The sequence below is a fragment of the Lathamus discolor genome, chromosome 12 (genome assembly GCF_037157495.1).
Source record: "Lathamus discolor isolate bLatDis1 chromosome 12, bLatDis1.hap1, whole genome shotgun sequence".
Classification (NCBI taxonomy): Eukaryota; Metazoa; Chordata; class Aves; order Psittaciformes; family Psittacidae; genus Lathamus; species Lathamus discolor.
The window spans coordinates 11,833,830-11,861,808 of record NC_088895.1 but is presented as its reverse complement, the minus strand read 5'-3'; the positions used below and the strand labels follow the sequence as shown (position 1 = coordinate 11,861,808).

At 47.8% G+C, this 27,979-nt stretch overlaps 4 protein-coding genes across 17 annotated transcripts in view; 2 read left to right on the top strand and 2 right to left on the bottom strand.

The window, feature by feature from the left end:
• The window catches only part of SBNO1 (strawberry notch homolog 1), a 34,346-nt gene extending 29,824 nt beyond the window's left edge, over window positions 1-4,522 (bottom strand). The window contains exon 1 of one of the 2 annotated variants that reach the window (XM_065692155.1): window positions 4,394-4,522. The gene's annotated coding sequence lies outside the window, so the exon portion shown is untranslated. Of the gene's footprint in view, window positions 1-3,374; window positions 4,346-4,393 lie in introns of those variants that run through there. The other variant, XM_065692156.1, reaches the window with a different exon arrangement.
• Window positions 4,523-9,480: 4,958 nt separating this feature from the next.
• On the top strand, window positions 9,481-23,126 carry KMT5A (lysine methyltransferase 5A). Of its 10 annotated transcripts, none has more exons than XM_065692869.1 (10): window positions 9,481-9,688; window positions 9,990-10,084; window positions 12,095-12,251; window positions 13,817-14,036; window positions 14,810-14,894; window positions 15,272-15,331; window positions 16,138-16,328; window positions 17,413-17,549; window positions 20,002-20,059; window positions 20,198-21,762. In XM_065692869.1, the coding sequence occupies exons 1-10, from the start codon at window positions 9,550-9,552 to the stop codon at window positions 20,253-20,255; spliced, it is 1,200 nt and encodes a 399-aa protein (XP_065548941.1). In that variant the 5' UTR covers window positions 9,481-9,549; the 3' UTR covers window positions 20,256-21,762. The 10 variants fall into 10 exon arrangements, 8 of the variants coding, with proteins under 8 accessions (XP_065548941.1, XP_065548937.1, XP_065548936.1 ...); XM_065692864.1 differs by lacking the exon at window positions 9,481-9,688 and having other exon boundaries at window positions 9,712-10,084; window positions 20,198-20,295; window positions 21,171-21,762; XM_065692865.1 differs by lacking the exon at window positions 9,481-9,688 and having other exon boundaries at window positions 9,710-10,084; window positions 13,820-14,036.
• On the bottom strand, window positions 21,449-26,039 carry RILPL2 (Rab interacting lysosomal protein like 2). The gene is made up of 4 exons (XM_065692879.1): window positions 25,578-26,039; window positions 24,521-24,672; window positions 22,204-22,314; window positions 21,449-21,724 (listed from the first exon to the last, which is right to left on the bottom strand). The coding sequence occupies exons 1-4, from the start codon at window positions 25,914-25,916 to the stop codon at window positions 21,700-21,702; spliced, it is 627 nt and encodes a 208-aa protein (XP_065548951.1). The 5' UTR covers window positions 25,917-26,039; the 3' UTR covers window positions 21,449-21,699.
• SNRNP35 (small nuclear ribonucleoprotein U11/U12 subunit 35) lies at window positions 25,013-27,556 on the top strand. 4 transcript variants are annotated; one of them, XM_065692878.1, is made up of 2 exons: window positions 25,013-25,030; window positions 26,605-27,556. In XM_065692878.1, exon 2 carries the CDS (start codon window positions 26,608-26,610, stop codon window positions 27,397-27,399), a length of 792 nt encoding a protein of 263 aa, XP_065548950.1. In that variant the 5' UTR covers window positions 25,013-25,030; window positions 26,605-26,607; the 3' UTR covers window positions 27,400-27,556. The 4 variants fall into 4 exon arrangements, with proteins under 4 accessions (XP_065548950.1, XP_065548948.1, XP_065548947.1 ...); XM_065692876.1 differs by lacking the exon at window positions 25,013-25,030 and adding an exon at window positions 25,849-26,121; XM_065692875.1 differs by lacking the exon at window positions 25,013-25,030 and adding an exon at window positions 25,849-26,194.
• The last annotated feature ends 423 nt before the right edge of the window (window positions 27,557-27,979 follow it).

Below are 27,979 nucleotides of genomic sequence, written 5' to 3'. Positions count from 1 at the left end.
TAAGCAGCTCTATTGAATAAAGGCATGTAAAAACAGAAACTTGGGGTGCTTACTTTAAAGAGAGCTAGCACCAAAAAGAATTACTCGAGGTAACTTCTAGTCTACCCTTGCAATATGTGAAGGCATTTCTACGAAGTTGAGACTCAAAACAAAACCAAGGCTAGAAAAAAAACACACCAACACCACACAAAAACACATCCTCCCTAACCATCCTAAAACAGCACCACAACCCAGCAACTGTGTTTCAAGTTTAACATAGCTATGGTAATACTGAACTCTACGTTTTTAACCTTTAAAACGATCATGGATAACCTGAGATTGTTTCACCAAGCTCAGAAAAAACGAACTTGTAGCAGTAATAATTTAATTGCTCATTTCAGCTTTCATAAGGTACTGAGTGACAGAAATTAGTGTAGGAATTCCTACAATTCCAGAATGACTATCTTCAGTTTAGAAGCATCCCTTTTCACGTAAGAAATCCCCCAGCTGCATCCCTCACACTAACCCCAAATTTAACAGTCTTTAAGCTTAGCAGTTGCTAACAATCCAGCAAAAAGCAAGTAGAACAGCAGCAATAGTTTATTTGTGTCACACAGTCTGGACAATGGAAGTTTGACTTGTTTCACTTATTTTGTCTCTGTACACTAGGAACAAAGCTGCATTGTTTGAAACTGGAACAAAAGGAATTCGGGACTTCTAGAATTTTTACATTATAAGTCACTGAATACTTCGCACCAATTTTAGGCTTTGTGAAACTTCCAAGCCCCACTGCTGCCTATCCCCAATTTTAATGCAGTAAGGGAATTAAATGGAGAGAAATAAGTAAATACGGGCAAAGCTGCACTGTGATAGGTCAGTTTATGTTTTTGTGACATATGCTAGTCAAGCCTAAAGTGTTATCAAGCTGAAACAGCTCCATAATCTTACAAGGTAGGAGGCTCCTCAGTTAACACAAGTGAAAGCGACTTTATCAAGCTCTGCAGCTCAGCTTTGGCAATACTATATAAGGACCTGTTTGCCACATCTTTAAAATCTCCAAAAGAAATTACTTATAAAAAAGTTGTGAATATTACAAGCTGTTCCCTAAGCATTTCACCAATCCAAGGACTGTTGTGAGCATGCAGAATCTTGCAGATAAGGTTGTCTATGTTTAGTCAGGCTGCCCAATGTCACTGAGCAAGATTCGACCTGTTAGATAAAGCTAAAAAAAAAATATGTATTTCTAGAATTCCAGCAGTAGCAATATTTCAGTTTCTTTTGTATCAGTCACATAAACTGCTGCCATTTCAAGAAGGGCTATCACAACACGTCAAGCATTTCTATAAGGTGCTCTTCTGCTGCAGAATAAAGCCTAAAACTTTGATAAAGACAGCTTTGCTACCACTGCACGTTATGTAAAAACTTCTGATTTAAAGACACAAAACCAAAATGCCATGTTTAATAGTATGTCATGTATCCATGCCAACCTGACTCTCTCCCTCCCTCCATTTTAGCTTTGGTACAAAGCAGCAAAAAACAAAACAAAAAAGGGATTCTAAAGCACATGCTAAGCAACCCGCTCTCCATTTCCCCCAAGGAAAATAAGGGCAGAATCCTAAACAGTGAAAAGGCTTTTGATTTTTAGGTGTGAGAGTTACATGTTGTAACACCGGATACCTAAAGTGCTTATCTAAAAATCATCAACTCTAATATCACAGCTTAGCTCAGATCAATCACAATCAACCAGGCACAGCTGTTTCCAAACCCTTTGGACATCTGGCCTCTGCAGCACACCCAACCTGCAAATGTGGGTTTGAATGGGACCAATGCAGTCTGGCAACTCCTGTTTCTCCTTTTACTGGGAGGGATTTTCCCACTGGCTTTCTGAGGAATACATGTCACCTGAGCTACACTGGAAGCCACTTAAAATACCACACAAATACTGAAGTTGTAGAGAAAAGACAGATATGACCCCATCGGTTTTCTGCCTAAACCACAAGCTACTATTGACCTAAAAAATTCCCCATCTCCATTCACAGCCTCTCACAACAGAGGTGTAAGGGCTGCTAACCCCTAATCCCACACAACAGGATTCTCTGGATATCCAGATGGGTTCTGCTCATCTTGCAGCTTTTGGCTCCAGAAGGCAACCTGGGAAACAATAAAATAGGAAAAAAGCCAAGCCATTCCCTTCTGGCCCTTTCCAAGTCAGCATCCAACCATAGAGTAAGGCACTAATGACTGAACTCACCCATGCTTACAGGCCTTACCCTCAAGCCTAATAGTTAACATGGCATTTGAATGTACAAAGTTTACTTTTGATACACAAACCCCTGTAAAACACATAGCAGTTCTGCGCACACTGGCCACCTCTCTGAAGTCAACGCTGTAAGGACACGAGGTACTTCAGGATGCTGCAGGACTCAGCTCTGCCTCAAAGCTCTCTTACAACTATTCTATGAAATTCACCGCAGTCAGGATACACGGACTGAAAACGGGAAATTGAGAAGCTTTTACATGTTAAATGCAATGATTTGGCTAAAAATCAGCCTTCATACTAAATGGCTGGAGGTCAAAATTTAGGCTCTAGTGAAGGCTTTTAAGAAATAAAAGCCAGAAGAGGCAGCAGCAGTATCTGAGCACTTTTACCCTCCCTTGATTTTGGCCTGGGAGCCAGTTCTAGGTGTATCTCGAGGAACAAGAAACACATTAACCATACTGCTGCCCACTTCAATAGCTTTTCAAGCAGCTGTTGGTCAGTTTTGACATCAAAGAATTTGTCTGGATAGCAACAAGACAAATTGCCTGCATTTTAAAGACTATAATGGCATTCAGAAGTAACATATCATGCCAGTAAGGAAGATCTAGGAAACCAGTTCAAATGTCATGCTGTTACACCACTTCTGACATAGCAAATTATTTGCTTTACACCATCAACTATGGCTTTTCAATCTGGGGTGGGGGGGAAGCTTGCAAAACATTCATGCATGCATATAGTTCATTTTAATCCAGAAACAACCTACACGCTCTAAAGCCAATCAGTGCAACACTGAGTTAACTCTTAACTCCAGAGCAAGCAATGGTAAAAAAACCCATAATTAAAAGAATTATTAGCTTGAACAAACAACACAACCTGAAGTTATCTAATTCATCAATTCAACCTTTTTAAGCATTTAAATGATTGGCCTGATCTTTGGCAGGTATCAAGCACCTAAAACAGGCTATGAATACCTGCTAAAAAGTCCAAGAGTTGTAATTTATACCCCCAAACACAGTGTGGGACCTGCTCAGCTAAAAATAATAATGAAACAACCGATGAAAAGATAGACAGAAAACCCACAAGGCCTCTTCCCCTTCAGACTGTAAGGGCATTTTTATGTTAAACAATTACTCACCCTAGCAACCTCTGTTTGAGGTGCGCTCGTTAAGAGTCACTGGACTTTGAGGCCGGGTCTGTCGCTGCGGCGTTCAGCCCCACCGGGAGCTGCGGGGCTCCGGTCGGGCGCGCCAGCCCCGCGGGAAAGCAGCGGGAGGGTCCCGGTTCCCGGCCTCGCCACCTTCCCCACCAACACGTGTTACCGACATAAACTTCCGGGTTGGGCGAGAATTGGCTGCGTAATTGTGTCCCATGCGCGACTTTTTGTTTTCAGACCTTCATCTCTTTAAAGATCCCTTTAACAACGCTGGGATCCCGGAGAAGGGCGATGGGGTTGAGGCTCACGGCAGCCTTTAGAGCCACTCCAGCACCATAAATCACCCCCCTACACACACACACACACACACACCCCGCCTCGTTTCAGCGGAGCGGCTCCATTTCAAACGTTAACAATCACCCCAGCCGCGGAAAGCCCGCACAAAGGCGAGCGCCGCGGACCCGGCGCGGAGACGCCGCCGTCCCGATGCCATTTTCCCCGAGCAGGGCGGGGGAGCGAGCCCAGCCCCACCGCCGCCCCCCACCCCCGCGCCGCACAACCGCTACCGAAACGCTTCCCCACAGCCAAGGGGGGCTCCGCCGCCCGCGCAGGCGGCCCCACCGCTCCCCACACGCCCTCGGGCACAAAGTTTATCCGACTCCCAAGCAAGCGACGGCCCAGCCGGGCCAGCGACGCCTTCCCCCGCCTCACCGCGCCGCACCGGGCCCACCGGGGACCCCCGGCGGGGGCGGCCCCGCGGCCCGCCCCAGCCTGAGGGGCCAAGCGAGGCGCGGAGCCCAGTGCCGACACGGCGGCTTCCCCTTCACGCAACACCCCGGTCACACACACACACACCCCGCGGGGCCCGGTGCGCCGCGGAGAGCGGCGGGGTCTGAGGAGAGAGAACCCCCGGGGGCGCCGCAGCGAAGCCGCGGCGCAGGGAGCGGCCCGAGGCGGCCGAGCAGAGCCGCGACCAAGCGGCAGGGCGGAGCAGGACTCACTCTCTGTCGGTCGCTCCCGGTCCTCCCGCGGCCGGTCCTAGAAGTGTCCGCCGCTGGCGCCGCCGCCCGCCGCTTTCTAACTCACGGCCGCCATCTTTGCCCTCCCTCCCCTCTCACAGGGAGGGGGGGGGGGGGGGGGGGGAGCGGAGCTGAAGGCCGCCCGCCGCGCCGCACCACGTGACCAGCGCCGCACCTCCTCCTCCTCCTCTCCTCCCACCCCCCCCCCCCGAAGGACGCGCCGCACCCCTCCCCACGTGATGCCGGCCACCGCCCGCCGCTGGCGCGCGCTTCGCCCCACGTGACGCGCGCCCCCTCCACGCTGGCTTCCCCAATCACGTGGCCACCGCCGCCGTCTCGCGCCCAACCCCCCCCTCCGTTCTCTCCCCGTTTCTCCCCCCCCGCCCCCCCCCCCCCCCCGCGCAGCTGCCGCCGCCACCGGACTGTGGCGCACGCTTCCCCCGACCCCGTCACGTGACATGCCGCGCCTCGTTCCTCCCTGCCCCACCGACAGCTCCCCGCCCCGACACCCGGCGTATCCACCGTCCTCAGAGCGCGACGTCCCCCGCGGGTGGGCGCTGCCCCGGGACCGATGGCGGCGGACCGGACTCGAGGCTGGCGGCTTGGGCCCGGTTCCCGGTTGGGTGGGGGAGGGGAAGGCGGAGGCGAACGGGGCTGCGAGCGGTCACGTGATCCCCGGCACCTCCAAGATGGCGGCTGCCGCGAGGACGTGACAGGCGACGCTCTCGCGAGAGCTCGCTCTTCTCGGGGTATCGTGATGACGCGCCTTGTGTGCGTGCAGCGGGGCGCGGGGGAAGGAGGAGGAAGGGGTGGCGCATGCGCACTGCGCCATCCGCCTGAGGTGGCGCGCGGCAGTGGCGGGCTGTTGTCGGCGCCGGAGGAGAGGAGATGGTGCCGGAGCCTGCTCCCGCCGCCGGACGCGGCCCCCCTCGGTTCCACCCCGCCGTGGCTGGCGCTGCCGTCCTTGTGAAAGCACTGCAGGGCTCTGAGCTCTCGGTGCCGCCCCGTCTGCGGGATGCCTGCAGACCCCCGTTCCCTCGTAGCCGCACGACTCGGCAGTGTTTCCCTCACAGAGGCAGCTCCCTGAGGGGAGCAGCGGGTGACAGCGGTGCTGAGGGCCATCCCTGCCGAGCAGCCTGGCAATGCCACACACGTGCGATGTGCTGGCACATGAGTTTTCCCTCACAAATACCTTAAAAGTGGCTAACGTGACATTTGCTGCTGCAAAGAGCTAATTCTACCTGAAAACCCGATGACTGCTTACACTTGTTTTGACATTTGGGGAGATTTTTTAGCACTTCGGGCCCTCAGACTGACAGATTCTTGCTGAAAGAGACATTATTCCATTAAAATATTTTCCCAGATGTGTGAGAATATGAAAACTTGTAAGAATTTTAGCATAAAATTGAAGCACACACAAATGAGGTGTAGGCACTCACGAAACCTGCTTAAAACGCTCCGTGCTGCTCGCTCAGTTTTATGCAAGTTTACTTTTCTTGTTAGGCAAACCTAAAAAGGATTAAAATAACCAGTAGCAGATTAGACGGATTTAGGCTAAGCTATTTAAAGACAAAGCAATGTTAATTAAACTGACTTAAGTCATACAGATTAATCAGTGATGCTTTAGATGCTAGAAGAAGATGAGAGAAGCCTGGCCAGAGATGAGAAGAACAGTTCAAATGGTGGCTGATACCTTTGTTATTACCCTCTAGTGCTTCAGACAGAGGCACAATAAAGCACAGTCTGTGTGCGCTATAGCTAACATTAAAGGCACATAAGCAGCTCTATACAATCGGGACAAGAAAGTGATGTTTTTGATATCTGGAGCTGAAAAGAGAGTTAACCTGTCAGGCCTATGAGCAGAGTTCATGACCATCCTCTACAGGGAGAGGTGAGTGGCAGCAACACTTCCCACTGGTGTGAAATGCAGTATTATCTGCAGGATGCTGTTTCTACAGGACTTCGTGTGTAATTTAATGATGTTAGTGAATGAGATCCATGTTTTTAGTCAGAGATGCTCCCTTTTATCATCATTAGACACTACCGTGAATGTAATTATATTTTATAATCTGTGAAATGGTGTTAGCCCCTATTGCAAGTTTACTATGTGACTTTATAGGTTGCCTAATGCAATGTTCAAGTCTTACCTTTAGGGTATTGTTTTATGTGCTTTCTCACGGCGAGGTGCAGCGGCCGAAATGCAAAATGTCAGGATTTCATCTTGTTGATAAGAAATTTATGTAAATATTGTGATATTTGTGGCTGCCCCATCCCTGGCAGTGTTCAAGGCCAGGTTGGACGGGACTTGGAGCAACCTGCTCTAAGCGGAAGGTGTCCCAGCCCATGACAGGGGGATGGAACTGGATGAGTTTTAAGATCCCTTCCAACCTAAACCAATTTATGATTCTATGATTTATGATTTATTTAATTGAAAATGTAACAGGATCTGTGGGACAACTACAGCAAGAACTTGCTCTCAGGTGGGAATACATAACCAGCTGCTTGTTGGTCCGTTTGAAAGAAATTGAACTTTCTTGAATTCAAAGGTAGCCAGTTCTAAAAATTTATATATATATATATTTTAATGGTGTGAAGTGTTAATTTCACTGAAGGATTTACTCTGAAGATTTCCTTTGCTTTCTGAGCAAAACCAGCACTTTGCTCATTTGCTTTTCTTCCCTTCCCCCCAATTTCCCATTTCCACATGAAAACACAGAGCCCTCTGGAGCTGCTCTTACAGCACTATGGGAGATAATATTTAGGTCACTGGGTTTTAAAGCCTGTGCCGGTAGGAATCATTGTCTCCAGAGCATGGGAGCCAGTCCTGAGTCATGGTGACCAGCAGCTACAGCCGGATGCGTCCTTTTTTGGCAGGGTTTATGCATTTTAACTTCCCCTTGGTACTGCCTTTTTGGTCATAGCTCCCTGAAACAAGCCAAGGGGGTTCATTCCTGGTGTCACCCCAATGCGCTGGCAGCAGAGGCCGGTTGGAGCTGATGTTAGAGCTGACGTTGTTTCCTTTGTTGCTCCGGGAATTACTTCGCTGGCTTTGCCCTCTAGCGGCGACCCGCACGGCCTCAGTGCTGCAAACCCCATTGCTTTTGTTTCATGCACATCTATAAAATGGCTATTAAAAATATCCCCAAAAGGTGAGTAAAACCACAGTAAGGGTGTTTCCAGAGCCTTCTCATGACATTAGGAACAGCATTCCTCCATTAAAATACAAGATATTAAGACGTAAGGGAGAAGTTCTTTACTATGAAGGTGGTGAGGCACTGGAATGGGTTGCCCAGAGAAGTGGTAAATGCTCCATCCCTAGTAGTGTTTAAGGCCAGGTTGGATGGACCCTTTGGTGACATGGTTTTCTCCCGTATGAAGACAGGCTGAGGAAGTTGTGGCTGTTCAGCCTGGAGAAGAGAAGGCTGCGTGGGGACCTAATAGCAGCCTTCCAGTGTCTGAAGGGGGCCTATAGGGATGCTGGGGAGGGACTCTTCGTCAGGGACTGTAGGGACAGGACAAGGGGTAACGGGTTAAAACTTAAACAGGGGAAGTTTAGATTGGATATAAGGAGGAAATTCTTTCCTGTTAGGGTGGTGAGGCACTGGAATGGGTTGCCCAGGGAGGTTGTGAGTGCTCCATCCCTGGCAGTGTTCAAGGCCAGGTTGGATGAAGCCTTGTGTGGGTTGGTTTAGTGTGAGGTGTCCCTGCCCATGGCAGGGGGGGTTGGAACTAGATGATCTTGAGGTCCTTTCCAACCCTAACTATTCTATGATTCTATGGTTTAGTGTGTGGTGTCCCTGCCCATGGCAGGGGGGTTGGAACTAGAGGATCTTGAGGTCCTTTCCAGCCCTAACTATTCTACAATTCTGTGATTACTGCAAGAAGGAAACCGTAGTTAGTAATTTATGAGGATTTTTTCCAGTCATATCCATGCTGTGTGAAAAGGACAGTGGGAACTGGGATGGAAAAATAGGCCCAGTGTCTGCCTGATAGCTCTGATGCTCTTCTGGAGAGCTCAGGGTACCTGCCCTGAGGGACGAAGTTCATTGACATGATGCACAGGTTGTTCACAAAACCAACATGTTGCCTTGCCATAAACTGTATGCGCCTTGTTAGCAAAGATACAGACATCGTAAATTACAGCGACAACGCAGAGCTGGGTTTCTTTTTCCTTTTCCCAAAGTGCCTGTCTCAGCAGAGAGCTATCATGACATGGGGAGAGGGCAGACTGAAGCATGGGGCTGCTTCCGCTGCCAACCCTGCAGCTGTGGCCTCCCGCTCTCTGGTTGCAAGGGCTGTCCCTTCTGAGCATTCCTCGATGAAGTTGACAGTGGTTCTTCTCTTTTTGCATTGTTGTTAAGGAAAATCATAGTTTTCCATCGTTTTGCCATCCTGAAGTAGGTGGTTCGCCTGTGACAGTAGCCCCTGGGTCAGCTCAATGCAACGGATCCATCTCCTGGGCACACACAGGTAGTCAGAGAAGCCCTAAAATGCTAACACAGATAAGAAAAGAGACGACTCATACACTGATGCTCAATATGGTTGTTCTTGACATGGCACATCGAGGAGGTCCTGTGGGGTGACCTCACAATGACATCCACTGGCCGAGAAGGAACACCAAGCATGTCACAAGCTGTGTGCACTCCCACCATAACGCTGCTTAACTCTCTGGAGTCCTGCGCTAATTTCCATGCAGATGTGCTGGACCTGCCCCGAGCTTCTGGGCCGTCCTGTGGACCGCGTCGGGGTTACAGCGGGAGGGGTTGAGGCTCAGGCCTGAGCATCATTTGTCCTCTAGGCAAGGATGGACTTAAGACTTAAACCCCATCCCGGGGATGCCCCCCCGCGGACCCCCGGTGCCCGCCGTCGCTCCGCTCCGGGCCGGGCCGGCAGAGCCCACTCTAGTGGGGCGCCCGCTCCACGTGTCAGGGCCCTGCCGAGGAAGGGCGGTTCCTTCCCGGGCTACCAATCAGAGCGCCGGTTGCTGTTCGCACGAGCCAATCGGCGCTCGGGGAACGCACATTTAAACCCCGTTCCCGGGAGCGGAGACCACCTCAGTGTGACAGAGAGAGGGCGGGGTGCGGCTCTGCACGCCAATCAGGGGGCGCGGCGGCGCTGATCAGCACGTGGTTAAGCCAATGGGGTTGCCGAGGGGAGAGCGGCGTCTCCCTGCGGAGCGGTTGGCTTCGGCGGGGGAGCTCCTCGGGGACCGGCGGGGCAGCCCGGCTGCGGAGGGCCGCAGGGCGCCGGGCCGCGCCGCCGCCGGCATGGCGAAAGGTGCGCGGAGGAGCGGAACGGAACCGGGCGCGGAGGGGCTGTCGCTGCTAGGCTTAGGGCCGGGCGGCGCGGGGAATCTCCGCGATGCGGAGGCTCCTCCCGGGAGGTGCGGGGCGCCGGGGCCGGCGGGACTCCTCCCCCGCGCAGTGTGCGCAGCTCGCCGGGAAGGGGCTGGGCCGCCGCGGCTCGCCCTGCCGCATCCAGCCCTTTAAACATGGCGCAGGCCGCGGCGGACGGGCGATGACCGCGGGCGGCCGCGCCGGACATGGCTCAGGCGCCGATCTTTCCCCCTTGCTCCTAGGGAGGAACATGCCCAAGGCCCGGGCGGGCGGCGCGGAGGAGGCGAGACCCGAGAGCGCCGAGAGGAAGGGCTCCGGCCGCCCCCGGGCCGGTGGGGTAAGCATGGGGGGGGCGGTCGGCTGCGCTCTCCGCTTCCTTCCGCGGGGCGTGCTGGTCTCCCACGGCACTGTGCGGTTCTGGGCACAGGCGGCGGGGGCTCCCCGCGTCGTTCAGAAATCGCTTAACCCGCAATGGAACCGGGCTCTTGCCGCGTTTGCCCGTGGCCCCTCGTAGCTGCGAGCATCCAGGCCCCGGGCTTGGCAGTTCCCCTTTGACATCTCCCCCGTCCTCTGTTACGGTCGGCTGGCCGGAGGTTGGTCGTCACTTGTGATTTAATTCTTTATGGAAGTAACTGTGGCCATGGCATCTAATGCTAGAGCCCCTCAGCAGTCCCTATATGCTGTGCTGAGCTGGGAAAGCCTCTGCTCTCGAGGGTCTCTAGGCTGGCACAGACAAAGACGTGGCAGCCTCGTCTCAGCGCCAGGAGCACAGCAGGCAGGGAGCTGGGAACGCGAGAGAAAGCCAGGCTGAAAAAATAGTTGTTCGTTTCCCGTTCATGGTCTTTGCAAACCCAGAAGGCTGTGCTGGCAGGTGGACTGCTGCAGTTCATGCTTCTGGCATTTCTCGGAAAATGCCCTTATTTAAACTCCTTGCTAAATCTTGTCAACTTGGCCGTGCAGGGCTTGCTGCTTGCAGTTGTTAAACTGGAGTTTTCATAATGTGTCTTCCTTCAAAGCCCCAGTTTTTAGTATCTCTTGTCTTTTGTAGGCCTTTCAGAAATATTGGGGGTCAGGGAGTGACCTAGTTTGCCTTTTTCTAGGCTGTTCTACTGTGACTGTAACCTTTAGTAAAGTTCATTTGTGGACAAAGATTTGAGCTTCCAACTGGTCTTATTTTGCATGTGAATTGTTTGTTGCACATGATTATGTTAATTATTAAAATGATCCCATATATTCTGTGGTGTGCTTTGTTTACTTTTTTAGTGTTTATGTGACTATACTGGAGCACTTGTTTAGCTGGCTATATTGGAGCTATTTTTTAACTAATGGGAATCTTTGTGTGCTTTTTAAAATACATGAATGCATGTTTTTGTTGTTTTAACTGGCTCGCAATGTCCGAAAATTGCTTTTAGTTGAATCAAAATATAGCCAAGAGAAACTCATTCTGGCCAAGTTACATCTGCTTGTGCAGAGGCTGAGATTTAATGGTTGAAATCCCTGTCACCTCCATATGCTGTACACCCAGATTAGGCGAGGTGGCAGGGGACTGTAAGAGCAAAGGTGACATGACTCCTATACACTGTGCTTAACTTGATACCCCTCTTTCTTGGTGCTCCTGAAGCCTGAGCCAGTGCACAAACCCCGCTCTCTGAGGTGTTTGACTATGCCAGCAGGTTTTACCATTCTCCTGGCTGGACATAAGCGTGAGGACTCTCTAAAGCTTCTTTTGCTGTGAGCAACTTTTACACTTCATTTTGTGCAATACAACAGATTAAAAGTGCTGTTGATCTCCCAGCCCTCACTGGGAGGTGTCACTCAAGGTAGACTCTATAAAACTGATTCCCATCTTCTGCAGTGCTAGTAGAGCATATAATTAACTGCTGTAACATCTGACACCTCTTGAGAGCCTTTTGGTAAGCTCATAGCTCTCTGGCTATGAGAGGTATGTTCTAGGCTTCGGTGATTTTTGCTGTGTTATGTGTATTTTTTTTGGCTTGCACTCTTTGAGGCTGCCTTCTTCCTGAGGAGCTCTGGGTTGGGGTTGTTTTTTATCACCAGAGTTCATACTGTGAAACACAGGGTGGAGACTGGAGTTAGTTGTGACTACCCCATCCTTTCACATCTCATGTGAAAGTCCTCTTGAACTGGGAGTTTGCATTAGTAAAGTGCTCTGAGTGTTTAACACTGTTATGTTTTCACTTAGTAGAAATAGCAACAGTAGCAAGGATGATGCATTAAAGCAGTGTAATACATATCAACACATCAGCTCTCTGCAGTGTGTTGTGGATACCAGCTCAAAGTTCCCAACATCTCTATGACGTATGATGTTTGTGTGGGTCTGTTTTAGGAGAATGTGTTTATTGGTCAATCCAAAATCTACAGCTACCTGAATCCTTCCAAAACTCCTGGTGCTCGCCCCCCGCTTCAAGAAGAGAACTCTGTCATGTATCACGAGGTGAAATGTCAGGGCAAAACACTAAACAAAACCTGCAGGAAAGGAAATGGTAAGATTGATTTTTTTTTTTTGGATTGCTCACCCTGTTAAATGTGCTCTCTCCACCCCCCCATTGGAGAACTTAAATATGCAGTCAAGAAGGCCACGCAGCTCTGCTGACCCAGTTGCTTTCCCAGTCCTACATCTCTGTCAGTAAACTGGGACTCTACAAAGATGAGTTTGTCCTTATCCTTCTCAGAACTTAGGTCAGGGGTTTATCAGGCAGTTTTCTTCATCTCTTTTGTCTGGCTGTGTTTGTATTGTCTCTGTGGCTGTAAAAAGCTTATGATTGCATTGTCAATATGCCTTAATCTCCAGTTCTATCACTATGCTGCTTCAGGTCAGTGTTTGGCAGCTTATCTATATTTTTTGGTGTTTTATTACCTAAAACCAGTTTATTCAATCATTTAACTACTTTATACTAACTCTTATAAAGGCAATTTAAAAGTCACATCAGGTATGAGGTAGAGGCACTTACAAAAGAAAATGCTTACATTTTTAGAATGAAATAAAGTCAGTAAGAATGAGGAGCACACACTGTGGATGCTGAGTGACAGGCTTTAGGGATGCCTCGTTGTAGTGACTAGAAATGGGAATATTCTATAACATTATGGAGGAGCTAAGAAAAAAGTTGGCTTGTGTTTAAAGGCACATTTAATAACCTTGGTAATTTGTCAAAGCATTTTGATGCAAGCACTTTCAGCAAGCAGGTATTTTAAGTCCCACTCCACACAGTGAGTGAGAGGTTTTCTGGAAACTTGAGGCCTTTAGCTCCAAATTTAGGTCCCCAGTTTTGACAAGAAAGTGAAGATGGCTTCACACAGCTTGTCCCACTGCTGTGGCCTTGTAGCTGTGTGTCATTTCTCCAGGGAGATGGAAACATCTGTCTCAGCAGATGTGTCTGTTAAACCTGGGGATTTGCCTTACATAAAAACTTTATTTAGCTTTAAACTAGGCTCACCTACCTCTAAATCAGTTAAGTGAGAAGGAGGATGTGGTCATATAAATGTAGGATGCATGCAACCAAGAAAATGTTGGTTGTTTGTGGGGTAGACTTCTTATAAGTGCCACCCCTTGAGCTCTGGTGTATTTTGTCTGAGTGGTGTTGGCCACTTGGTACCAATATCTGCATCTATTGATCACCATAGTGTGGGATCCAGAAAGGCTTCCTCTCCTTCTCCACTGCAGGATATTGATTAGCTTATGGCAACTTGTCATTTAGTATGCCAGAGGCACTGGGTGGTAAACTGCAGTTGTCTCAAGCACTGCACTGGAGGTGCTGCATGTTCGGGTTTGGAAAATTGAGTTGCAAACTTAACATGACAAAGCACCTGGGTTCTGTTTAACTTTTTCTTTCCTTACCCCTCCTCCCTCTCTACTATATGTGCTGTAACAATGACTAGTTAAAAGTTGAGTAACAGCTTGTCTGTGTTCTAAAGAAAGAGGTTGTATCATTCCCTTCCTCTTATCCTGTTTGATGGAACTAGAAACTTGGACTAGAAAATACTGGAATTCATTTAAAGCGCTCTAGTGTAGTGATCCCAAGTTCAGAGCCTTACTTTGTTTTCCCATCAGCAGGAAGAAAGAAGAGTGGCGATATAATTGAAGGTGCTATGAAACCAGAAGACCAGAAGGACAAAGAAGGTGGGTGCGATACTTCAGTGCACTCCTCTGATCAAAACCAAGGAACTGTAGAAACTCAAAAAACGCCTCTACCGTCAGACTGTGCTGATGAGGCAAATGCAAAGCCAGCTCAGAAAAAGATGGTTAAAGCAAAACGTGGACCAAGGAGAAAGTAAGTGACTTCTGGAGTTATAAATGCATTTCTTCTGTGTGTCCTTTTGCACCAGGAAGCTTTGATCTATGTTTTTCCTTCAGGAACTACAGTCGGACCCATAATTAATGTTACTCTTGTTGCCTTTTTGTAATCAAAGCAAATGATTTTGTTGGGGGTAGGAAATCTTCAAGGTGACTTCTTTGGTTTCTCAAGAATAACATGTTTGAAATATAGAAATAGCACGCAAAGTATTTCTCTATCTTGCAGAGGACTTACGGTTTTCTAGAAGGCAGGGCTGGTGTATCTTATCTCCAGTGAAATACTTGCTGGTCACCTACAGAAAAAGAAATTAATGACCTATTAAGACCTACTTCTCTGTGGACAGAAACAGAACAGTTGAGGGCCTCCTGGCTGGGCTGATGCTTTCTCCTTATACCAGAGTGATGTGACCTAACATTAATAAGCTCCTTTCCAAGCAGTTTTCATGACCTAAATTTTAGTGTGCCTTCTGGCAAAGCATGGCACAGGGGCTTCAGATTGTAGCATGACCATTGGGTAGTTTCCAGCAGCATTTCATTTTTATTATTAAAGACTTAGTACTAGAGTAGCAAAATAATGTGGGGAAGAGAAGAGGATGTAGCTTTTGACTTCAAGTTTCTTCTGGATAAACACTGACTGATCACCTTTCGACATACCAATGAAAATAAGAGTTTCTTACAGCTACCTCTGTCCTAGAGGTGTAACTTCACGAGTAGCCTGAATACGTGTTTTCTATTTCTCTCATCCCTTAGAACACAAGGAAGAACACCAAATCGAAAAGTAACAGATTATTACCCAGTTAGAAGAAGTTCCAGGAAGAGCAAATCTGAATTGGAGGTAGTGTTTCTTGTTAAAGTAACATTACTTATAATATTACTTATAATATTGCTGGTATATTGCTTATAATATTGCTGGGACGCTTGAGAAAGGATGTAACTGTCTGTAAATGGTATCCACTGGCCAAATACAAACAGCGTTGTGGTGAAAGTATTGTAGAGAACAGAAAATGTGGAAATGTTGATCCAGTTCTTCTAGGACAGAATCTAGCTGCTTGTGTATTATGGGGGGCAGAAATATGTCTCTTTACTATTCAGTTTTGCTAAAGATATGGGATGGTTTGGAAAAACTAGCGGATACTGTCTCTTCAGCTCTAGAATGAACTACAAAAGCTATCAACTACACTATGGTTTTGTTTGTTCTTGTTTCTTCTGCAGACTGAGGAGAGGAGGAAAATAGATGAGCTAATTACAAGTGGAAAGGAAGAAGGAATGAAGGTAACCACAGTATGTTGCTGTTAATCTGTTTAAGCAGAAAATAGCAGAACTTTGTCTCAGAGCTGCTGCATTTCCTTGGTAGTGAGATGAAAGTGCAGCAAAACTGAAGCACACCTTCCTTTCTGGATGGGTGATACTTGTCTCTGAAGAATATGTGCAGCCTCAGTCATAAATACATTGAGAGGGCTTTATAGTCTTTACTGAAAATGCACTTGCTGCCTTTGGTATCCCATTTCTTGGGTTTGTTTCTAGAAATGGGTTTGATACAGGATCTTAATTGTCATGTCTACACACTCTGTATGGTAACAAATTCTCTTAGCGCATTGACAGCCAGTCGCTGTGGGTCCTCATTATGGCTCTTGGGATAATGGCAAGGGCAGAAATAGTGAAGTATACTTGTGGGTGATCTTTCTGTTCCTCTTACTTCTTAACCTGTCTATGATGATGGTGACCCTGAAATAAACAAGCTGCCTCAGCTAATGGTTAGTTTGAAAGAAAAATAAGGTAACTCTGTATATGGTTTACTTAAAGTAACTCTTATTTCTTTGATTAGAAGACTTTGTATCAAAATGCTTGGTAACTCAGTGTGTCCCCCAAGCACACATTTCTTCCTATATTTCCTATTTTTCTTCCTGTATTCCCAAATTTCTTCCACAGTGCTGTGCATTGTGCTTCTGTGGCTTTGTCTGCAATACCCTGTGGTAGCAATTTTGACTGACAAATCCCTGACTCCCTAGTAAACAGCCTATTTGCAATCATGTAAATACTCTCTAATTTCCCAGCTGATTTTCTTTTCAACTTGACAGATTGATTACATCGATGGCAAAGGGAGAGGAGTAATTGCTACTAAAGAATTTAATCGAGGAGAATTTGTAGTTGAATATCATGGGGATCTCATAGAGATCACAGATGCTAAAAAGCGAGAAGCGGTGTATGCTCAAGACCCATCCACTGGCTGCTATATGTACTATTTTCAGTACCTCAGCAAAACGTACTGGTAAGCATCTCTTTCCTGACGTGTGATACCTGAGTGATTAGAGGCTTTGAATGCTGTGAAGTCTTGTTGGTTTCATGCAAAAAAAAGTTAACGGGAACCATGGATTAGGAAGCCTTTGCGTGCTGTTTCATGGTCCAAGAGCATCCTGTACCTCTGGGCTAAAAGGAATGGTAGGTGACTCAGAGGCCTATTCTCTGAAGTACAGCACAAGCTATAGGGAGAGCTATATCTGCTTGGATGAGACTTCCAGCTCTGCCATGGACTTCTGCCTAAATTTATTCTCTGAAAAATTAACTACTTTTCCAGAGTTGCAAGGAGCTTGTTTGAAAAGCAGCATGGACAAACTCTCTGGAAGAGAAAGGTCTCCTTGAGCTGTTTGTGACTGAGTCTTCTCCTTTCTCTATTGCCTGATACCCATCCCATGTGTGTGCTTTATCACTCTTGCTCTTTCATTTGACCCAAACTCCAGTTCTGTCAAAGCAACTACTCGGACTGTTCTTTCTTCTTGGTCTGATGCTACTGGAGTGCATCACTAAACCTGTGTATTAATTATTTGGCAGTACCCTATGCTCCAAGTGTCTGACTTGTAGTCTATAAAGATAGCTGCAAAGAAGGGCACTAAAGATTTAGTATCCAATCCCTGGAAGCTGGGCATCTAGTATTTAGACATTCACAGCCTTCTCTGTGAGTGGAGACTCTTGCTGGCTTACTCAGCGGGTATGACTCAGCTTGGACACAGCTTTCCTAAGGAGAGGGTGTTTAAGGTGTTTCTGGTGGTGTTCTCCATCTGGATTCTGCTGTTCCTTGTGAACAGTTGAGAGCTGCTTGGAAACAGGCAGCTCAAAGACACAGTCCATAGTTTTCCGTTTCCAGGGTTTTGTGCCAACTTAAACACTTCTGGGAGCTTATCTACATGCCATATTATGTGCAGTCTGTTTAATCATATGAATATATTCTGGTTTTCCTTCATTGTTTCAAGCCCTGTGTGGATTCCTCGTTCTTTATCTGATTTGCACTTTGGGTTTTGGCCACATCATGACTGTGTGATATGCAGCAATCCTGCATTCTGTTCTTGTTCTTTCAGTGTTGATGCTACAAAAGAAACTAATCGCTTGGGAAGACTGATTAATCACAGCAAATGTGGCAATTGTCAAACAAAGCTTCATGACATTGACGGCGTGCCTCATCTCATACTCATAGCTTCCAGAGACATTAAAGCAGGTGAAGAACTGTTGTACGACTATGGAGACAGAAGCAAAGCTTCCATAGAAGCTCATCCATGGCTGAAACACTAATTCTTCATCTTGGTTTGGGTTTTTTTGTTTTTTTTTTTTGTTTTTTTTTTTTTGGACTGAGTGGGTCCACTGGCTCTACAAGGAGTCAGTGGATAGCTTTTTTTTCCCCCGTCCTCACTTCCTTCAGCTTTCTTAGTGGACTGCTTATGGTGTTCTGAGCTCCTAAAAGGCTACCTTTTTGCTTTGCAGTATTTAAATGCCTATTACAGTTTTCCAGGCAGGCTTGAATAATTGATCTTAGATTGCCAAACCCTTTTATATTATAAAAGGAAACCCTTCCTAAAATTTGAGTACTTCTGCATAGTGACCGGTGCCACTTGAGCATGCAGTCAAAGACTTCCGCAGAAACTTAACCACTTGGGTTGTGCTTCTGCTTTTGCAATGAAATCTTGTGCTCCACTTTGTGGGGTGATGAATTTGGCATTAGCTCTAGGACAGCAGATGTACTTTCGTACTCTGACTCGTACATCCAGTGGCTACACTGCTTGTCAGACTGCTTCTTACAGCCTGGTGCTGACAGGCTTCTCTGAGATGGATGCTACTATCGTTCTCAAATAAGTTGTGATAGGGACCCAGTTCTTCCAGTATCTCATGTTGGCAGTGAACTTTAAATGCACTGGTGCTGAGGGGGAATCCATGGTCAAATTGGCTGCTTTCTTTAGAGAAATGACTCCAAGCCAAAGGAGGATGGATTTTGATAGGCTGGGTTGATACTGAATAGAAGTGTGAAGTTCTATCTTCACAGTGAGAATCGATGTTTGACATGACTTGTTTTCTACATTGAAGAAGGTACCTTTTTATAGCTGATGGCTGGTTCTTGGAGGTGTCTTCCAGACGATTTTTAAGGAGGAAAAGCTCTCTCCAAAAATTTTTTTATTACCTTCCTATGCTAATTAGCCACATCAGAAGCTATTTATTTACTGTGAATGCTTGAAGTAGAGCATAGCGCTTCCAAAAATAGGAGTCATCTTCATATGCAGCTTCAAACTGTAATGATGGAGTTGATGCAATGAAGAAAGTAGATTCCTTATTGCCTGGTCCTGTAGGTCTGTCAGCATGGTCCCACTGTCTTAAATGGGAGTTGAGTGCTCAGCATCTTGCAGATGTTTGTAACGTTACTGTTGGAGAACCAAATCTGTGATATAGGCGGGCAATACAATGCAGGTCCTTTATGTTAAAGATGAATTCTTACCAGTTGGAATTTTTGCCAAGGCAGGCTTGGCATGTGTGTAGATGAAAATGGCTGTGAGCCATCAGCCACGCTTGCTGCTGGAAGGGGTCAGCAAGGGATCTGTGGCTCTGTTAATGTCTTCTATTCCTCACGTCTTGAAGGCTGCTGCTGTTCCAGCTAATGCCCTCTAGGACAATCTTAGATGCTTGCCTATGTGATAGGTCAGATAGCAACAACATCCTGGTTGTATGCTCCAGCAGCAAGAGAGGTGGCTTAGTGATGTATTTTTTAAATTAAAAACTTGAAGACAATGTCTCTGTAAAATAAAGAATATATTTATTATTGATGAAGTGGCTGCTATAGTACCTGTCTCCATTGCAGATCATTAGCATTTGAAAGAAAGCTGTGAAAATTAACCATTAAATGCTTTATATTATTTACTACTTAATACAAGGTCAGGGCTGGCCTGTGTGTGTTCACCATTTCTGAGGAATTAACTGGAGACCTGTTACCTTACATATATGAGTTACAGATAAGCTTCCTTGGCAGACTCATTTGAGTTGGCACTGACTCTTCCCTGGTCTCGGTCTCTGGTAGCAGAGACTACAGCAGTGTGTACAGGATCCTCCTGTACTAGAGCACTTCCCTTTAGTCAAAATTGGAATGAAATGTGGTTGGTTTTTTTTTTCTCTTTATTTTATATAAGCATTTGCCTGTTCTCTATCAGGTTGAATAGCTTAAAACCTCTGTTCTTCCACATCACTTTTGTAAACAAGAAAGAGGAAGATTTCTCCCTGTTTTATATAATAGGAAAATTGTCTTCTCTGAAATGCTTAACTGGTAATCAAGTAGCACTGCATTGGAAGATGGTAATAAAGCTGATGTTGCACTGCATATGTATGCTTTACTTTTTTAGAAACTAATATATCGAGATCACATATATATATATCAAATACTCCCACTTTTTTTATAAAACACATCTTAAGTGGTAAACTGTAAAGAATAATTTCAGCTTTCATTATTGTCTCCTTCCCCTAAGTGCAGAGTGGCCTAAGGCTACAGCAGAGTGTGCTGTGCCTCTGTAGAAGGCTGTTACTTTTGCACAGCTCTGTGTAATTTGTGCAGTTTATTACCCGAAGTTGTTTCATTAAGACTTCGTAGAGTGATTGGCGTGTTTGGGGACATAATTCCCCCTCCCCTTTTAAAGGAGATCAGAAAGTGCATCCCTGGATAAACCCCAGAAGAGGATGGAGCTCAGAGCATAGGTAAACATCTCTTTTCAGCTTGGGGGTGTATCCTGGCTGTTGCTGATGCATGACTGGGTCTTTTTGCTTTTCTTTCTCTAAACACAAAGCCTGTGCTAAGGATATACAGTAACTTCCTTCCCTGCTTCCATGCTCTAGAAAATACATCACAGGGACACAGCCAAGGCTTATGAGTATTCTGAAGATGGCAAAATGACTTCAGCAGTTGTGTGCCCCAGCTAATCCAGCTTGCTCAGGTCAGACATCTGTGATGTTGCTTTGCTAATGTACAGTTGCTAACAGATTGTTTTTTGAAGAGTCCACAGTTCTGCTAAGCCATGTGCACACTGTGCATCTGAGCAGATGCACAATGAAGTGTCCTATATTTTTCATGCTGCTCTTGTATGAGAGGGAATCAAAAGATTTCAGAGCCTACTTTTACTTCTGAAGGGAGTCAGATCATGGTTTGATACCTGTCACTGCCCTTTTTATGTCTGTTCAGACTTGTCTGCTCTGGAAATTCTACTCTTCTAAATGTGGAACCTAATCAGTATCTTTCACATTTCTTTTACTATGCCTCTGTTTGTCCCATATGCTTCACTAGGGATAAATCTCATTACTGGGGCTAATACACTGTTTGTGACAGTTGATTAAAAGAACAGAGCTTATGAAAAATACAGTTGTGTACCATAGGGGCCCTTTAGCTGTCAAAAATGGAGTGTTTGGTGCATCTGTTCCAGTTTGAGCATGTCTGCACCTCTGAGAAGACATCACTGCTTCCTGTGGGCAGAGCATGATGCAGGAGCATTTATTCCCTTACTATGCTCTCTGCTGCTGTCTTCCATCTTGACCCCAAAAAGCCACTCCTGCCTGGGCAGGGGTTGTGTTGCAGCCCAACTTCATCTTCATTTTTTGAGGTGGGGTGTGACAGGCATCTGCTGCCTGTGTATTGCCCATCTGATGTAAAGACACACAACAAAAAGCAGTACTGGGGTTTTCTTCAAGCGGTTATCTTAGTGTAAGGTAACTTTCTGCATAAGAGCAGTAGAGGCTGCAGCCCAAATGGGTTCCTCTTTCCCAGTGCTCCTCTGTGAATGGTGTGTGTCTCTTAACAAGTATCTTCCTCCTGCAGGCTCATCCAGTTCCAACCCCCTGCCATGGGCAGGGACACCTTCCACTAGAGCAGGTTGCTCCAAGCCCCGTCCAACCTGGCCGTAAACACTGCCAGAGATGGGGTATCTACAGCTTCTCTGGGCACCCTGTGCCAGTGCCTTAGGGAAGAATTTCTTCTTAATGTGTAACCTAAATCTCCCCTCTGTCAGCTTAAAACCATTCCCCCTTGTCCTATCACTATGTGCCCTTGTAAAAAGTCGTCACCACAGGCTCTTTTAATAAGAATAAAAACCACCGTTGTATAAACATTTATTTTCTACATCTGTGAAACATCTGGCAGGAATCTAAGATAAATACAAAACGTGTCAAACAGTTTCTAAAAAAGCCAAGTAAAATCTATTCTGAGAGAATATTGTACAACATGATTTTGATGAGACTGCTTATTCTCTACAGTAAGTGATTTGCTTCCAGTCATCAACCCCTCCAACACCCTGGTGGCTCGCAGCAGCTCCAGTTCTGCGCAGAAGTGGTTGAGTTCTTGAGGATGCTCATTTTCTATGTTTAAAAGAGAACCTAAAAAAAGAGAAATAAAACTACAACAACAAAAAGGAAACAACAACAATGTACAACTGGAAAAGGTGGCTCTGTCAATGTGTTCTGCTATTTTGGGGAACTTTAGGGATGCGGCCTGAGCGTGTGGGTACTGCGTGCGGCTGCCTTGTCCAGTGGGAGCCTCCAGGGCCAGCCAGCGTGTTCCCACAGCACAGGCTGTGTGTGCTAGCAGGGGAGGCCAGGGGCACATAGTTTTCCTCTGAAATGCTTATTTTTCCTAGAAAAAAATAGTGAGGCCCCACTGGCCTGGGTGGAGGCTGCATCCTATGGAGTGCTTTTTCCACAGGAAAGGATTGCTCTATCGGGTTTTAATTTTGCAGGGAGAGGAGGAGAAAACAATAAGCAGCCAAGTAGGCTAAAGTTCAGAATTCATCCCTGGATTCACCAAGCATAAAGCTTGCCATGTTCTCCCTGAAAGTAACAAGCAGACACAAACTTACAGCCGTTTGATGATTGTCTTCTCCTCGCTGGCCTTGCTGGGGCCAGAGCTGCTGCCCCTAGCTTCTTTTGCCAGTTCTTCAGTTTGGTCCTTTCTCTGTTGGATGATCCCACTGGGAACAGAAGTGGGTTTATTTATTTAGTTTTTGTGGCTTTATTTTTTTTTTGTGGCTTTTTGTGCATCTAAAACCCTTCACAGGATGGGAGCAGCAGCCTGGCCTATTGTAATGAATTACTCTTATTTTCCCTAAGTACTGTAACATAATTTTGCTTAGGCTGTGCTTTAATGAGAACACTATAAAGGTAATGAGCTCACTTCTCCACATAGGCAGAATGGCAAACAGTGTGAATATCATCATCAAATATCATGAATAGGTGTGACAGGGAAGTGTAATTACGTGTTGGATTTGTACAAAGCCCAAAGATAATAGTAGGGTGCAGAGGCAAATGGTGAATTTCTGCACGGGTGGATCTGTGGCACCTTTGGTGCAGCCATGAAAGCTCCCACTGTGCAGCAGGGAACAGATGGGAGATTCCCAGCTTCCCTGCAGGACATCTGCCTGTTCTTCTGCCCATCCTACAGAGGAAAAGTAGATTCCATCATCTTACTCCATTGCTGCTACACTCTGCAAGGTTGTAGCCACCTCTTTTAGGCAAAAGCTTCAGTTCTACCAAGAGATGTTCCCCTGGCTTGGAATGGGGATAGATTTTACCAGCTGACACACAACACTGTTTTCACAGCGTGCCAGTTTGCTGTCCTGAGCCGACCTCATTTATCTCGAGAGCTGAGAGGACCAAAGTGTGTGCCTGCAGTAGCTGAAGGCTGGAAGTAGCAAAGCAACACTCGTCTGGACCTTGGAAGTACAAATACAGGAGAGTATCTAGAAACTGGTGTGACATCAGGCATGGGATGATTCTGGGACAGATTCTCCTCTTAGAGAAAATGGACTATGAGCTGTTCGGAGACTGCAGATCCAGCTTCTACTCAGAAATCATGATTTGTGTGCAATCCCCAAACATCAGTCATTTTCAGTCGTTCTGCGTAAGGACATCAGTTACCTTGTGCTATGTACAACTTATTTCCAATATACACAAGCCATTTTAGAACATATAGTTATGCTCTTCCACTGCACAGCTACTCTTTATGGCCATACAGCTGTAATTAGGATTTTATCTGCATTTTTATAGGGAAGGTGGTTATTTGGTTTAAGATGTAATCTTGTACACAGAGATAACCATGTAGAATTACTTGAATTGAAAAGCAGGCCTTTAGGTGCACAGCACTGTGGCTTACATCGCTCAAAACCTGAAACATTCATACTGTTAATGTTTAACTTGGCCTGTAACACACTGTGTAACGCAGCTGGGAAGTCAAAGCATGAAGACATTGCAGTGGGCACACAGGAAAGGCAGGCAGCGGAGCAGGGGGAGCAGTGTGGTGTCGTGCTGTGAGAAGTCCTGTTGAGCAGTTTGTAAACTTAGATTAACTTCCTGGCTTAACCTGCCTGTTACAGACAAGGCAAAGGGTGGGTTACTGTATCTAACAGGGTGTTGCTGAGGCATCTCAACTGAGATCCAATGCACTCAGACATTTTGTGTCTAGATGAAGTAGCTTCTTGCCCCAAAGACTTGATAATACAGATGAGGAACAGAGCAGCCTTAGGGGTGAAGGAAATTTGTAGCAAGGTCCTTCTTGCATCCCGTCCTTGGGCTCAAACTGATTCACTTGGATTTCTAGACCAAAACCCTGCCCAAAAAAGTCCTTGTTTGGCACAGTTCAGGTACCTCACACAACCCTCCGGTGGCGGTCTTAAAACAAAAACTCCACAGCTGATCTTAAATGATGATGAAAGAGCTTAATATTCTTTCTGGATCAATCCATACCCAGTGGAAGAGCAAAGGAACAGTAGCTAAGCTAACGTCCCCTTTGGCAAGCTGGAGGAAGAAGGAGATTTTTGACTAAAGAGATGGAAACCCCCGTGCTTTCTGGTATGTGGCGTTAGACAGGAAGAGTGTGCATGCGGCTGCTGTGACTGCAGAGGTGAATTCATGTGCGTGAGAACCTAGCTTGTGTGTGGAGTGGGAGTAATTTATATAGGTTACAGGAGCAGGCTGTGAACTGTGCAGAGTAAGAGCAAGCTGATTTTTAAAGTATGATGCATAGAGACTTCGTTTCCCTGTTTTCCTTTACTCATTTGTAGGGTTTTGGGAGTACAATGTTTATCCCATCTGGACAGTGCCCAGCCCAATCTAAGTGCTCATACCTGCAACATTCTGATCTTATAAGCTTATAGGAGTTGTTATTAGTTCTTTGCTGACCTCTTATAGCACTGTAGCTCCTCTTGCACCACCAGAAGCTGAGCTTTCAGCTGGTTACGCTCCTGCAGCACATCTCGCAGCTCCTGCAGTGTGAACCGGGGGCGATTGGGGTCTGTGAGGTCTATGACTATTTTATCTGGTCCAAGGCTGAGCTGTAAAACAAACGGTGGTGGTCATCACCTTGTGACCTGTCAAACCCAAGGCACTCCTAGAGTAAACCCTCTTAATTTTATGAATATGCAGTAATTCTTAGAACTAGTAGGATTTCGTCAGAATCCTGATTTTTTTCCAAGCAATTAATTAGAGCTTTTCTTACTATTTTTGTATTCCCTTGGTGACTGCATTTCCCAGCCAGTACAGGGCCTGACTGTGACGGGCTGCAACCAAAGCCTCTGTCCCAAAGAATTTGCAATCTACTTTGCCAAGAAGCTGCTTTTATCTGCTCTTCTGATGACCAGAAAGGCTGAGCAATCTGTCTAATATCACAGCAAAACTCTGTGGCAGATAGAGGTAAGAACTGAATTCTCCTTTCCTCATTTAAGACCTTTGTGGCAATTGCTTTTTGGGTCACAGACACCAGTTTCTCTTTGAGAGAAACAAAGCTTTAGTGTTTGCACCTATGGCAAGCTGTTTTTATGGGACCAGTGCTGTGTGAGAGCTGAGCAACGGTGGATTTGTGTGCTGAAAACATGTCCGTGTGTGTGAACTTCACTAGCACAGCACCAAGCGGTTAGTCACAAAAGGGAAACAGAAGTGAGGGATCCACAGCGCTGTGCCTTGCCACAACCCTGAAGGTCTCTGCTCAGGAAACGGCTTCAAGACCTTCTAGAAAGACCAGAAGTGAACTTTATGAGACTTGTTGTGCTGCGGTAAAGAGCCTGGCAGTTAACGGCACCACTATTGTCTGCCCCATGGGGTGTTAGGATGGGGTTCAGGACCTGCATGTGGCCGAGGGGACAGGCCACGACCGTGTTGTGCCGCCCCGAAGCCGCAGCCCCAGGGCCGGGCGCCCGTCCATGCAGTGCAGCACGGCGGGTGTTGCACGGTGGGCACCCACCTGCGGGGCGCTCCCCCGGGCCGCCCCTCGCCGCAGCTGCTCCAGCTCCCGCCGCAGGCTGTCCCGCTCCATGCGCAGCTGCTCCTCGGCGAGGCTGCTCTCGCTCACCAGCGCTTCCAGCATCTCCAGCACCCTCACGATCCTGAACTGCAGCCGGGCCAGGGCGGCGGGCACCCGCGGGCCGCTGCTGAGCTGCAGCAGGTCGCGGCCCACCACGGAGGAGATGTCATAGACATCGCCGGCCGTCAGCTCGAACGGGCTCTTCTCCAGAGCCCTCTCCGGGCCGCCATCCTCCTCCTCCTCCTCCTCCTGCAGCTCCTCCTCCCGGCCCTGCTGCATGCCCGCCCGCTAGCCTCCTCCCCGGGGCTCGGCCGGGCCGGGCCGGGCGCTGCTGCCGGCGGGCCCCGCGGGCAGAGCGGCCCCTCCCGCCGGCCGCGGTTTCCATGGAGGAGGCCGCGGCCCGGCCGCGCTTCCCGCCCTGCCCCTTCCCGCCCTGCCCCTTCCCCTCAGGAGCCGCCGCCTGCTCCCCCGCCTTCCGCCGCCGGTGAGGGGCCGCGGGCGGCTTCGGTGCCGCCGGCCGAGCCGTCGCTGTGCACCGGGGTGGGCACCGAGCCGGGGTGGGCACCGAACCGAGCTGGGCGGGGAGGGAGGGAGGTAAATGCACCGCGGGCTCCGTAACGCCACATTCGCCAGGCGCCATGGCGGAGCGGCTCGGGTTGGCGGCGCCGGGGAAAGGGGGCACAGAGCCGGCTCGCTGCTGCCCCGCCTCTGACCGCGGCAGCCGGGCGAGGGGCCCGCGGGCCGCCGGTTCCTTCAGCGGGGTACGGGGTAGGGCCCGCAGGGCCAGGCCGCAGCGGCCGGTTCCCTCAGCGTGAGGCGGCTCCAGGCTCTCCGACATGTTGACTGCGATGAAGTCAAACACCAGCGGCATCGCTGGTTTATTTAAGTGGGTCCCGCTTTTCGGGATTTTGGGATGAGGATACCTGAGTCTGTATTTTTATGTATTTTATGCGGTTTCCCCCACTAGACGATGAATGACTGGGCGCCCATTGCAAAGGAGTATGACCCGCTCAAAGCCGGGAGCATTGATGGCACAGATGAGGAGCCCCACGACCGTGCCATATGGAGGGCTATGCTGGCACGCTATGTACCCAACAAGGGAGTTACAGGAGACCCTCACCTCACCCTGTTTGTAGCAAGGCTCAATCTTCAGACAACAGAAGAGAAGTTAAAGGAGGTGTTTTCCCGCTATGGAGACATCAGAAAGCTCCGTCTGGTTCGAGATCTGGTCACGGGGTTTTCCAAGGGATACGCATTTATTGAGTACAAGGAGGAGCGAGCCCTCATGAAGGCCCACAGAGACGCCAACAGGCTGGTTATCGATCAGCATGAGATCTTTGTGGACTTCGAACTGGAAAGAACTCTCAAAGGATGGATTCCTCGGAGGCTTGGAGGTGGTTTTGGAGGCAAAAAAGAATCCGGGCAGCTCCGGTTCGGAGGACGGGACAGACCTTTCCGAAAGCCCATCAATTTGCCAAACATGAAAAGCGATTTCTATGGAGAAGGATCAGCAGAGAAAAGAAATTGGTCTCGTGAGGGATCAAGGGACTGGAGAACAAGGGACCGAGACCACGACAGGAGCAGAGACAAGCGGTGGCCAGAAAGGGAGCGGTCGTGGACTTGGGGTGAAAGCGAGAGGGACTCTAAAGAGGAGAGGAGCAGAGGGAGGGAGAGGAAGGACAGAGACAGGAGGGACAGGGATAGAGACCGGAGCAGGGAAAGAGATTCCAAGAAACAAAGAGATGATGACAAGCACCGGTAGGTGACAGTGCCTTGGCACTGGGCTGTGTTGCCTGCTGCAGGGGCTGTGAGCGGTGTTCCCAGACTCCCCTGCTAGAAGCTCTCTGTAGTTTGGCTGCTGATGCAGTTACGGTGTGTGTTGAATTGTTCTTCAGAGGAAATAAACTTCTGCAGTAATATTTTTGAACTGGTGAATGCTGTCAGAAAGGCCCCACATGTGTGGGCATCCCTCTGAAACTGAGTGCACACCCCAGTTGATACCCATCTGGCTGCCTTGTTAGGGCTCAGGAGAGAGCTCCCTGTTTTAAGTATTTATGTGCCAGATGTCCACAGTCGTTCAGTGAGACGTGCTCCTGATGAAACAGTCACTTGTTGGAGAAATAGTAATGGAACAGCAACAAACTCAGCTTCTGAGAAATGTGCCCCAAACCAGAAGCTGAGAAGTGATGTTATTTTCTTGAGCACAGGTGAGATCTTGAGTAGTTCTATGTCCTCAACTAGATCTGCAACGTGAGGGGAAAGCATATAACAAGGAATTTGGGTTTTTTGTATCATGGGAGAATGCACTTCCTTTGATTAGAGGAATGTGCTCTGCAGAGGAA